At 57.9% G+C, this 12500-nt stretch overlaps 1 protein-coding gene across 1 annotated transcript in view; it reads right to left on the reverse strand.

The window, feature by feature from the left end:
* Positions 1 to 12500, reverse strand: part of LOC140405376 (dynactin subunit 2-like) — a 56712-nt gene that overhangs the window by 8919 nt on the left and 35293 nt on the right. Inside the window, 3 exon segments of the mRNA XM_072493702.1 lie at positions 2739 to 2804; positions 3460 to 3610; positions 6557 to 6717. Coding sequence (XP_072349803.1) covers positions 2739 to 2804; positions 3460 to 3610; positions 6557 to 6717 — 378 coding nt within the window.

The raw sequence follows: 12500 nt of genomic DNA on the forward strand, positions 1-12500 counted from the left end.
TACTGGCACTGGAGGGTGTGCAGAGGAGATTCACTCGGTTAATCCCAGAGCTGACGGGGTTGGATTACGAGGTGAGGTTGAGTAGACTGGGACTGTACTCGTTGGAATTTAGAAGGATGAGGGGGGATCTTATAGAAACATTATGAAGGGAATAGATAGGATAGATGCGGGCAGGTTGTTTCCACTGGCGGGTGAAAGCAGAACTAGGGGCATAGCCTCAAAATAAGGGGAAGTAGATTCAGGACTGAGTTTCGGAGGAACTTCTTCACCCAAAGGGTTGTGAATCTCTGGAATTCCTTGCCCAGCGAAGCAGTTGAGGCTCCTTCATTCAATGTTTTTAAGATAAAGATAGATAGTTTTTTGAAGAATAAAGGAATTAAGGGTTATGGTGTTCGGGCCGGAAAGTGGAGCTGAGTCCACAAAAGATCAGCCATGATCTCATTGAATGGTGGAGCAGGCTCAAGGGGCCAGATGGCTGACTCCTGCTCCTAGTGCTTATATCTTAGATCTTACAACACCAGGTTAAAGTCCGACAGGTTTGTTTCGAATCGCGAGCTTAACACGTACGACTCGGCCAGCGTTGCCTACCTCATGCGCTGCAGGGAAGGATGCGACAAGGGTGAACGGACATCGCGCGACAATCGCCCGGCAGGAATGTTCCCTTCCAGTCGGGGAACACTTCAGCAGTCAAGGGCATTCAGCCTCTGATCTCCGGGTCAGAGTTCTCCACGGTAGGCTATTGCAGAAAATACGGAGGCTGGGGATTGAGGGTGATTTAGAGATGTGGATCAGAAATTGGCTAGCTGAAAGAAGACAGAGGGTGGTGGTTGATGGGAAATGTTCAGAATGGAGTACAGTCACAAGTGGAGTACCACAAGGATCTGTTCTGGGGCCGTTGCTGTTTGTCATTTTTATCAATGACCTAGAGGAAGGCGCAGAAGGGTGGGTGAGTAAATTTGCAGACGATACTAAAGTCGGTGGTGTTGTCGATAGTGTGGAAGGAAGTAGCAGGTTACAGAGGGATATAGATAAGCTGCAGAGCTGGGCTGAGAGGTGGCAAATGGAGTTTAATGTAGAGAAGTGTGAGGTGATTCACTTTGGAAGGAATAACAGGAATGCGGAATATTTGGCTAATGGTAAAGTTCTTGAAAGTGTGGATGAGCAGAGGATCTAGGTGTCCATGTACATAGATCCCTGAAAGTTGCCACCCAGGTTGATAGGGTGGTGAAGAAGGCCTATGGAGTGTTGGCCTTTATTGGTAGAGGGATTGAGTTCCGGAGTCGGGAGGTCATGTTGCAGCTGTACAGAACTCTGGTACGGCCGCATTTGGAGTATTGCGTACAGTTCTGGTCACCGCATTATAGGAAGGACGTGGAGGCTTTGGAGCGGGTGCAGAGGAGATTTACCAGGATGTTGCCTGGTATGGAGGGAAAATCTTATGAGGAAAGGCTGATGGACTTGAGGTTGTTTTCGTTGGAGAGAAGAAGGTTAAGAGGAGACTTAATAGAGGCATACAAAATGATCAGGGGGTTGGATAGGGTGGACAGTGAGAGCCTTCTTCCGCGGATGGAAATGGCTGGCACGAGGGGACATAGCTTTAAACTGAGGGGTAATAGATATAGGACAGAGGTCAGAGGTAGGCTCTTTACGCAAAGAGTGGTGAGGCCGTGGAATGCCCTACCTGCTACAGTAGTGAACTCGCCAACATTGAGGGCATTTAAAAGTTTATTGGATAAACATATGGATGATAATGGTATAGTGTAGGTTAGATGGCTTTTGTTTCGGTGCAACATCGTGGGCCGAAGGGCCTGTACTGCGCTGTATCGTTCTATGTTCTATGAAACCGGAGCACCCGGAGGAAACCCACGCAGACACGGGAGGACGCGCAGACTCCGCACAGACAGTGACCCAAGCCGGGAATCGAACCCGGGACCCCTGGCGCTGTGAAGCGACTGTGCTATCCACAAGTGCTGCCCTAATGGCCTTCGTTGCGAGAGGTTTCGAGTACAGGAGCAGGGATGTGTTGCTGCAATGGTACAGGGGATTGGTGAGGCCACACCTGGAGTATTGTGGGCAGTTCTGGTCTCCGTCTCTGAGGAAGGATGTTCTTGCTCTCGAGGGAGAGCAGCCAAGGTTGACCAGGCCGATTCCTGGAACTGACGTACGAGGAGAGATTGACGAGGTTGGGATTGTTCCCGCTGGAGTTCAGACGAACGAGGGGGGGATCTGATGGAGACGTATAAAATTCTAACCGGACTGGACAGGGGAGATGCGGGGAAGATGTCACCAATGATGGGGTGTGTCCAGAACCAGGGGTCACAGCCTGAGGATTCAGGGTAGACCATTTCGGACAGGATTAGGAGACATTTCTTCACCCAGAGAGTGGTGAGCCGGTGGGATTCATTACCCCAGGAAGTAGTTGATGGTGAAACATTGGATATATTCAAGAGGCGGCTATGGGGCGAAAGCAGGATTAGGCTTTTGAGTTGGATGATTGGTAAAGCAAAAAGTGCAGAGGATACTGGAAGTCTGCAGAGGGATCTGGATCGGCTAAGTGAATGGGCTAGGGTCTGGCAGACGGAATACAACGTTGACAAAGGCTCCTTGCAGAGTCGACAGTCGGTCTTTGTTTTCAGAGAGTCACCCCCCCCCCACCCCGACACACAGGCCCCTAACCCTAACCCTAACACCCCCCCCCCCCCCGCCCCCCCGCACCCTCCCGACACACAGGCCCATACCTGTCTCTCGGAGGCTGTCCCCACCGCTGCCTCGAGGTCCACCAATCGCTTCTCCAGCTCCGCGACCTGCCCAAGTGAAAGGAGAGAGGATTTTCTTCCACCCGTGTCACAAGCAGGCTGACCTCAACACCGCGGTGCGGTTACTGCGAAAAGCCCCTAGTCGCCACCCCTCCCCGGCGCCTGTTCGGGTGCACGGAGGGAGAGTTCAGAATGTCCGATTCACCCGAGCGAGCCGGTCTTTTTCGGGACTTGTGGGAGGAAACCGGAGCGCCCGGAGGGAGACCCACGCAGACGCGGGGGGGGGGGGGGGGGGGGGGGGGGTGGTGGGGGGGGGGGAACGCGCAGACAGTGACCCAAACCGGGAATCGAACCCGGGACCTTGGAGCGGTGGAGCAACGGTGCTAACCACTGTACTAACAAGCCGGCCAATTTAAATCCCCCCACACCGATGCAATCCACGCCGATTCGACCTGGGCTTGTTGGAAAATTCCGATACCGGGAGCGAGTCTCGGCGGCGAAAATAAATGATCTCGCTTTTACCGCCCCGTAATTGCACCTTTCTGCAGTCGTCGGCGGTGACCGTCGGGGAAAAGCACATCTGGTTCACCGACGTATTGTTTTCAAACAAATAATCTTTCCGTTTCCCCCGCCCCCCCCCCCCAGCCACCAATTCTCCGCCCCCCCCCCCCCCCCCGCCCCCCAGCCCCACCCCGCCGCTCACCTTCGCCGCCTGGGTGAAGCGGGTCTGCTCTGGCCAGTAGTGCAGCTCGTAGGTGATGGAGTTGCCCTCTCCGGAACTGCCGGGGCATCTGCCCGCCGGCGGTGGGGGTCCTTTCCCGCTTTTGGCGACGTCGAGTTGGGTAAGCAGGCGCCTGCGACGAGAGCAGGGGTGAGGGGGGGTGGGGTGGGGTGGGCGGCGATGGAGGTAAGGGAGCAAAGAAGTAGGTTGATTGATATTTATTGCACCGAAGTGCAGCGAAAAGTATTTCTGCCGATGACATTGATGCACCGTCGACTAACACAAGGCGAGAATGGTGAAACAATCGAGGCTTTATTGAACGAGATGTTGTGCCTCCTGCAGGTGGAACTAGAATGGCTGCAGCCCCGGCGGGCACACACCTTTATACTCCGCCTGCTGTACCTCTAATATACGGGCAGTGCCGTAATACATATAATATACCACTAGTGATGTTCACCACATTCACCCCCTGTTTAAAAAAAAAAAAGAAGTCCAGCGGGGGTGGTGGAAACGCGACAAATTAGGTCTGTCGGGGGCTTTGACTCTCCGCCGCGATCGCCTCGGTCCTGGTGATGATGTGGGCCCCGTTGTGGTCACCTGCGACTCCGGGAGCGTGTTGTCCTCGTCTTCGTCGCCCCCGAGTGGATCCAGTGGCGGCGGGGGGGGGGGGGGGGGGGGGGGGGGGGCGGATCTTGCTGGGGTGGGGACTGCGGTGAGTGGCGCTGGAGGGAGGGTGAGTGGCGCAGGGGTGAGTGAGGCAACCGGGGGAGAGGGGGGGGGTCAGGTCGGGGGTCGTGGGTGGGGACCCAGCGGGTGCCGGGTCCCGCAGGGAGGCGGTGTCATGCCGCCCGTCGGGGGTGCGCCACGTAGGCGTACTGCGGGTCTGCATGCAAGAGGCGGACCCTTTCGGCCAAGGGGCTCCGACTTATTGGTCCGCACGGGCTTCCGGAGGAGGACGGGCCCAGGAACTGTCAGCCAGGTTGGGAGCGAGACCCCGGAGGTGGGCTTCCTGGGGAAGGCAGACACACGCTCGTGAGGGGTCTCATTAGTAGCGGTGCACAGGAGCGACCGGGTGGAGTGGATCCGTCGGGGAGGACCTCCTGCCGGCCGGGAGGCCGGGAGATTCCTAGGCCGTAGGGCCAGCAGGACGGCCCTCCAGACCGCCCCGTTCTCCCGCTCCACCTGCCCGTTTCCCCCGGGGGGTTGTAGCTGGTCGTCCTGCTCGAGGCGATGCCCTTGCTGAGCGGGAACTGACGCAGCTCATCGCTCACGAAGGGGGATCCCCGATCGCTGTGGATGTAGGCGGGGAAACCGAACAGAGCGAAGATGGTGCTGAGGGCCTTGATGACGGTGGCAGACGTCACGGGGCACGGGACGGCGAAAGGGAAACGGGAATACTCGTCAATCACATCGAACAATACAACATAGAATAGGCCCTTCGGCCCTCGATGTTGTGCCGAGCATTGTCCGAGGCCAAGCTCAGGCTCTCCCACTCCCTGTCATTCCGGTGCGCTCCATGTGCCTATCCAATAACCGCTTGAAAGTTCCTAAAGTGTCCGACTCCACTCTCACAGCAGGCAGTCCATTCCACACCCTAACCACTCTCTGAGTAAAGAACCGACCTCGGACATCCCTCCTATATCTCCCACCCCGAACCTTATAGTTATGCCCCCTTGTCACAGCGACATCCACCCGAGGAAATCGTCTCTGAACGTCCACTCTATCTATCCCCCTCATCATCTTATACACCTCTATTAAGTCGCCTCTCATCCTCCTCCGCTCCAAAGCTCCCTCAACCTTTCCTCATAAGACCCACCCTCCAATCCAGGCAACATCCTGGTAAATCTCCTCTGCTCCCTTTCCAATACTTCCACACCCTTCCTATAGTGAGGTGACCAGAACTGCACACAATACTCCAAGGGTCTCACCAGGGTCCGGTACAGTTGCAGCATAACCCCGCGGCTCTTAAACTCAAGCCCCCTGTTAATAAACGCTGACACACTATAGGCCTTCTTCACGGCTCTATCCACTGGAGTGGCAACCTTCAGAGATCTGTGGACATGAACCCCAAGATCTCTCTGTTCCTCCACGTTCCTCAGAACCCTGCCGTTGACCCTGTAATCCACATTCAAATTTGTCCGACCAAAATGAATCACCTCGCACTTATCAGGGTTAAACTCCATCTGCCACTTCTCGGCCCAGCTCTGCGTCCTATCAATGTCTCTTTGCTGCCTACAACGGCCCTCCCCCTCATCCACTACTCCACCAACCTTGGGTCTGTGGCGAACACCACTAGTGGTATATTATATGTATTACGGCACTGCCCGGCTATTATAGGTACGGCGGTAAATCCCTGCCTGCTGGCCCCGCCCACTAGGCGGTGTATAAAGGTGTGTGCTCGCCGTGCTGCAGCCATTCTAGTTCCAGCTACAGGAGGCACAACATCTTTGCTCAATAAAACCTCGATTGTTCCACCATTCCCGTCTTGTGGTAATTGACGGTGCATCAATTTATTGAACGAGATTTTTTTTTTTAAAAAACGACGCATGAAGCCTGATCGCCTTCAGCGGAGCCCTCGCGCAGCCAACGCCACGTCCCCCTTCGACCACTGGCTAGCCCGCTCTGAAGGCTACCTCGGGGGGGCAGCCGCTGAAGAACCCTCGGACTCGCAGAAGCCCCAAGTCCTCTATTCACGGGTGAGCCCTGACATTTCCCCCCCCCCCCCTACCCTACTCCAACGCGATGACGGTCCTGATGGGACACCACGTTCGACCGGTGAATCAACTATACGCCGGGCACCTCCTGACCACGAGACTGCAACTCCCCGGGGAGCCTCTGGACGATTTCTGGCGTGCCCTGCAGTCCAGCACACTGAACTTTTAACTAGAGACGCTTACGTCGCGGGTATGAAGTCTGCGTTCGTCCGCCAGCGGCGACTGGAAGGGGGCACGCTCGACCTGGCGGGGACGAGGCAGCTCGCGAATTCGTTTCAAGTGGCCTCCGTAACGTTCAGTCCTACGCCCCCCCACACCGAGCGCGCGGCACCCTCGTGGCCCCCCCCCCCCCGCCGGTCACGTACTTGGCCAGCGCGCCCTCCGGGTCCGTCAGATCGATGGAGGCGTTGGGACCCAGCACTTTCTCCAGCTGCAGGGTCACCAGATGTTGCTTCAGGCCGGCCACCTGATTGGCCAGCGCCACGGGAGTCAACTTCTCCTCCGAGGCGGACTCCTTCATCGAGTTCTGCGGAGATAAGAGCGGGAGGGGAAGGGGAAGGGGAAGGGGGGGGGGGCGTTTAGCGAGTGGAATCCGAACACCCCGTACCCGTGTCGTCAATACCATCATTACCATCGGCGGAATCTATAAATACCGCGGCTCCCAGAACAGGTCGGAGGCTGGGAATCCTCGCCCCCCCCCTCGACACTCCCTGTCATTACCATCAGCGGAATCTACCCCACTATCGACATCCTGGGGGGTTACTTTTGATCAGAAACTGAACTGGACCCGGCCGTATAAATACCGCGGCTCCCAGAGCAGGTCGGAGGCTGGGAATCCTCGCCCCCCCCCCCCGCCCCCCCCCCCCCCTCGACACTCTGTCATTACCATCAGCGGAATCTACCCCACTATCCACATCCCGGGGGTTACCATCGACCAGGAACTGAACTGGACCCGGCCGTATAAACACCGCGGCTCCCAGAGCAGGTCGGAGGCTGCGAATCCTCGACCCCCCCCCGCCTCGACTCTCCACGTCATTAACATCGATGAATCCCTCACCACTATCGACATCCCGGGGATTACCATTGATGAGAAACTGAACTGGACCCGGCCGTATAAATACCGCGGCTCCCAGAGCAGGTCGGAGGCTGGGAATCCTGCGGAGAGCGACTCACCTCCTGTAACCCCCCCACCCCCAGAAAGCCTGCCCACCGTCAACAGGGACACGAGTCAAGAGTGCGACGGGAGGGGTGTAGGGGGCTAGAGGAGGTTACAGAGATAGGGAGGGGTGTAGGGGGCTGGAGGAGGTTACAGAGATAGGGAGGGGTGTAGGGGCTGGAGGAGGTTACAGAGATAGGGAGGGGTGTAGGGGGGCTGGAGGAGGTTACAGAGATAGGGAGGGGTGTAGGGGCTGGAGGAGGTTACAGAGATAGGGAGGGGTGTAGGGGGGCTGGAGGAGGTTACAGAGATAGGGAGGGGTGTAGGGGCTGGAGGAGGTTACAGAGATAGGGAGGGGTGTAGGGGGCTGGAAGAGGTTACAGAGATAGGGAGGGGTGTAGGGGGCTGGAGGAGGTTACAGAGATAGTGGAGGGGTGTAGGGGACTGTGAGGAGGTTACAGAGATAGGGAGGGGTGTAGGGGGGCTGGAGGAGGTTACAGAGATAGGGAGGGGTGTAGGGGCTGGAGGAGGTTACAGAGATAGGGAGGGGTGTAGGGGGCTGGAAGAGGTTACAGAGATAGGGAGGGGTGTAGGGGGCTGGAGGAGGTTACAGAGATAGGGAGGGGATGTAGGGGGCTGGAGGAGGTTACAGAGATAGGGAGGGGTGTAGGGGGGCTGGAGGAGGTTACAGAGATAGGGAGGGGTGTAGGGGCTGGAGGAGGTTACAGAGATAGGGAGGGGTGTAGGGGGCTGGAAGGAGGTTACAGAGATAGGGAGGGGTGTAGGGGCTGGAGGAGGTTACAGAGATAGGGAGGGGTGTAGGGGACTGGAGGAGGTTACAGAGATAGGGAGGAGTGTAGGGGGCTGGAGGAGGTTACAGAGATAGGGAGGAGTGTAGGGGGCTGGAGGAGGTTACAGAGATAGGGAGGGGTGTAGGGGACTGGAGGAGGTTACAGAGAGTAGGGAGGGTGTAGGGGAAGGACTGGAGGAGGTTACAGAGATAGGGAGGGTGTAGGGGGACTGGAGGAGGTTACAGAGATAGGGAGGGTTGTAGGGGGCTGGAGGAGGTTACAGAGATAGGGAGGGGTGTAGGGGCTGGAGGAGGTTACTGAGATAGGGAGGGGTGTAGGGGAGCTGGAGGAGGTTACAGAGAGAGGGAGGGGTGTAGGGGACTGGAGGAGGTTACAGAGATAGGGAGGGGTGTAGGGGCTGGAGGAGGTTACTGAGATAGGGAGGGGTGTAGGGGAGCTGGAGGAGGTTACAGAGATAGGGAGGGGTGTAGGGGACTGGGGGAGGTTAGAGAGATAGGGAGGGGTGTAGGGACTGGAGGAGGTTACAGAGATAGGGAGGGGTGTAGGGGGGTGGAGGAGGTTACAGAGATAGGGAGGGTGTAGGGGGCTGGAGGAGGTTACAGAGATAGGGAGGGGTGTAGGGGGGCTGGAGGAGGTTACAGAGATAGGGAGGGGTGTAGGGGGCTGGAGGAGGTTACAGAGATAGGGAGGGATGTAGGCGACTGGGGGAGGTTACAGAGATAGGGAGGGTTGTCGGGGGACTGGAGGTTACAGAGATAGGAGGGTTGTAGGGGGCTGGAGGAGGTTACAGAGATAGGGAGGGGGTGTCTGGGGCTGGAGGAGGTTACAGAGATAGGGAGGGTGTAGGGGGCTGGAGGAGGTTACAGAGATAGGGAGGGTGTAGGGGCTGGAGGAGGATACAGAGATAGGGAGGGTGTAGGGGGCTGGAGGAGGTTACAGAGATAGGGAGGGGTGTAGGGGGCTGGAGGAGGTTACAGAGATGGGAGGGGTGTAGGGGGCTGGAGGAGGTTACAGAGATAGGGAGGGGTGTAGGGGGCTGGAGGAGGTTACAGAGATAGGGAGGGGTGTAGGGGCTGGAGGAGGTTACAGAGATAGGGAGGGGTCTAGGGGCTGGAGGAGGTTACAGAGATAGGGAGGGTCGTAGGGGGGCTGGAGGAGGTTACAGAGATAGGGGAGGGGTGTAGGGGGCTGGAGGAGGTTACAGAGATAGGGAGGGGTCGTAGGGGGGCTGGAGGAGGTTACAGAGATAGGGAGGGGTGTAGGGGGCTGGAGGAGGTTACAGAGATAGGGAGGGTTGTAGGGGGCTGGAGGAGGTTACAGAGATAGGGAGGGGTGTAGGGGGCTGGAGGAGGTTACAGAGATAGGGAGGGTGTAGGGGGGCTGGAGGAGGTTACAGAGATAGGGAGGGTGTAGGGGGCTGGAGGAGGTTACAGAGATAGGGAGGGTGTAGGGGGCTGGAGGAGGTTACAGAGACTGGGAGGGGTGCAGGGGACTGGAGGAGGTCACGGAGATAGGGAGGGTTGTAGGGGGCTGGAGGTGGTTACAGAGATAGGGAGGGGGTGTAGGGGGCTGGAGGAGGTTACAGAGATAGGGAGGGTGTAGGGGACTGGAGGAGGTTACAGAGACAGGGGAGGGGTGTAGGGGGCTGTAGGAGGTTACAGAGATAGGGAGGGTGTAGGGGGGCTGAGGAGGTTACAGAGATAGGGAGGGTGTAGGGGGCTGTAGGAGGTTACAGTGATAGGGAGGGGTGTAGGGGGCTGGAGGAGGTTACAGAGATAGGGAGGAGTGTCGGGGGCTGGAGGAGGTTACAGAGATAGGGAGGGGTGTAGCGGACTGGAGGAGGTTACAGAGATAGGGAGGGGTGTAGGGGCTGGAGGAGGTTACAGAGATAGGGAGGGGTGTAGGGGCTGGAGGAGGTTACAGAGATAGGGAGGGGTGTAGGGGGCTGGAGGAGGTTACAGAGATAGGGGAGGGGTGTAGGGGCTGGAGGAGGTTACAGAGATAGGGAGGGGTGTAGGGGTCTGGAGGAGGTTACAGAGATAGGGAGAGTGTAGGGGCTGGAGGAGGTTACAGAGATAGGGAGGGGTGTAGGGGGACTGGAGGAGGTTACAGAGATAGGAGGGATGTAGGCGACTGGGGGAGGTTACAGAGATAGGGAGGGTTGTCGGGGACTGGAGGTTACAGAGATAGGGAGGGTTGTAGGGGGCTGGAGGAGGTTACAGAGATAGGGAGGGGGTGTATGGGGCTGGAGGAGGTTACAGAGATAGGGAGGGTGTAGGGGGCTGGAGGAGGTTACAGAGATAGGGAGGGTGTAGGGGCTGGAGGAGGATACAGAGATAGGGAGGGTGTAGGGGGCTGGAGGAGGTTACAGAGATAGGGAGGGGTGTAGGGGGGCTGGAGGAGGTTACAGAGATAGGGAGGGGTGTAGGGGACTGGAGGAGGTTACAGAGATGGGGAGGGGTGTAGGGGGCTGGAGGAGGTTACAGAGATAGGGAGGGGTGTAGGGGGCTGGAGGAGGTTACAGAGATAGGGGAGGGGTGTAGGGGGCTGGAGGAGGTTACAGAGATAGGGAGGGGTCTAGGGGCTGGAGGAGGTTACAGAGATAGGGAGGGTGTAGGGGACTGGAGGAGGTTACAGAGATAGGGAGGGTTGTAGGGGGCTGGAGGAGGTTACAGAGATAGGGAGGGGTGTAGGGGCTGGAGGAGGTTACTGAGATAGGGAGGGGTGTAGGGGAGCTGGAGGAGGTTACAGAGAGAGGGAGGGGTGTAGGGGACTGGAGGAGGTTACAGAGATAGGGAGGGGTGTAGGGGCTGGAGGAGGTTACTGAGATTGGGAGGGGGTGTAGGGGAGCTGGAGGAGGTTACAGAGATAGGGAGGGGTGTAGGGGACTGGGGGAGGTTACAGAGATAGGGAGGGGTGGAGGGACTGGAGGAGGTTACAGAGATAGGGAGGGGTGTAGGGGGTGGAGGAGGTTACAGAGATAGGGAGGGTGTAGGGGGCTGGAGGAGGTTACAGAGATAGGGAGGGGGTGTAGGGGGCTGGAGGAGGTTACAGAGATAGGGAGGGGTGTAGGGGCTGGAGGAGGTTACAGAGATAGGGAGGGGTGTAGGGGGACTGGAGGAGGTTACAGAGATAGGGAGGGATGTAGGCGGACTGGGGGAGGTTACAGAGATAGGGAGGGTTGTCGGGGACTGGAGGTTACAGAGATAGGAGGGTTGTAGGGGGCTGGAGGAGGTTACAGAGATAGGGAGGGGGTGTATGGGGCTGGAGGAGGTTACAGAGATAGGGAGGGTGTAGGGGGCTGGAGGAGGTTACAGAGATAGGGAGGGTGTAGGGGCTGGAGGAGGATACAGAGATAGGGAGGGGTGTAGGGGAGCTGGAGGAGGTTACAGGGATAGGGAGGGGGTGTAGGGGACTGGAGGAGGTTACAGAGATGGGGAGGGGTGTAGGGGGCTGGAGGAGGTTACAGAGATAGGGAGGGGTGTAGGGGGACTGGAGGAGGTTACAGAGATAGGGAGGGATGTAGGCGACTGGGGGAGGTTACAGAGATAGGGAGGGTTGTCGGGGACTGGAGGTTACAGAGATAGGGAGGGTTGTAGGGGGCTGGAGGAGGTTACAGAGATAGGGAGGGTGTGTATGGGGCTGGAGGAGGTTACAGAGATAGGGAGGGTGTAGGGGGCTGGAGGAGGTTACAGAGATAGGGAGGGTGTAGGGGCTGGAGGAGGATACAGAGATAGGGAGGGTGTAGGGGGCTGGAGGAGGTTACAGAGATAGGGAGGGGTGTAGGGGGGGCTGGAGGAGGTTACAGAGATAGGGAGGGGTGTAGGGGACTGAAGGAGGTTACAGAGATGCCGAGGGGTGTAGGGGGCTGGAGGAGGTTACAGAGATAGGGAGGGGGTGTAGGGGGCTGGAGGAGGTTACAGAGATAGGGAGGGGTGTAGGGGGCTGTAGGAGGTTACAGAGATAGGGAGGGGTCTAGGGGCTAGAGGAGGTTACAGAGATAGGGAGGGTCGTAGGGGGGCTGGAGGAGGTTACAGAGATAGGGAGGGTCGTAGGGGGGCTTGGAGGAGGTTACAGAGATAGGGAGGGGTGTAGGGGAGCTGGAGGAGGTACAGAGATAGGGAGGGGTGTAGGGGACTGGAGGAGGTTACAGAGATAGGGAGGGGTGTAAGGGCTGGAGGAGGTTACAGAGATAGGGAGGGGGTGTAGGGGGCTGTAGGAGGTTACAGAGATAGGGAGGGGTGTAGGGGACTGGAGGAGGTTACAGAGATAGGGAGGGGTGTCAGGGCTGGAGGAGGTTACAGAGACAGGGAGGGGTGCAGGGGACTGGAGGAGGTCACG

This window comes from Scyliorhinus torazame, chromosome X (genome assembly GCF_047496885.1).
Source record: "Scyliorhinus torazame isolate Kashiwa2021f chromosome X, sScyTor2.1, whole genome shotgun sequence".
NCBI classification, from domain to species: Eukaryota; Metazoa; Chordata; class Chondrichthyes; order Carcharhiniformes; family Scyliorhinidae; genus Scyliorhinus; species Scyliorhinus torazame.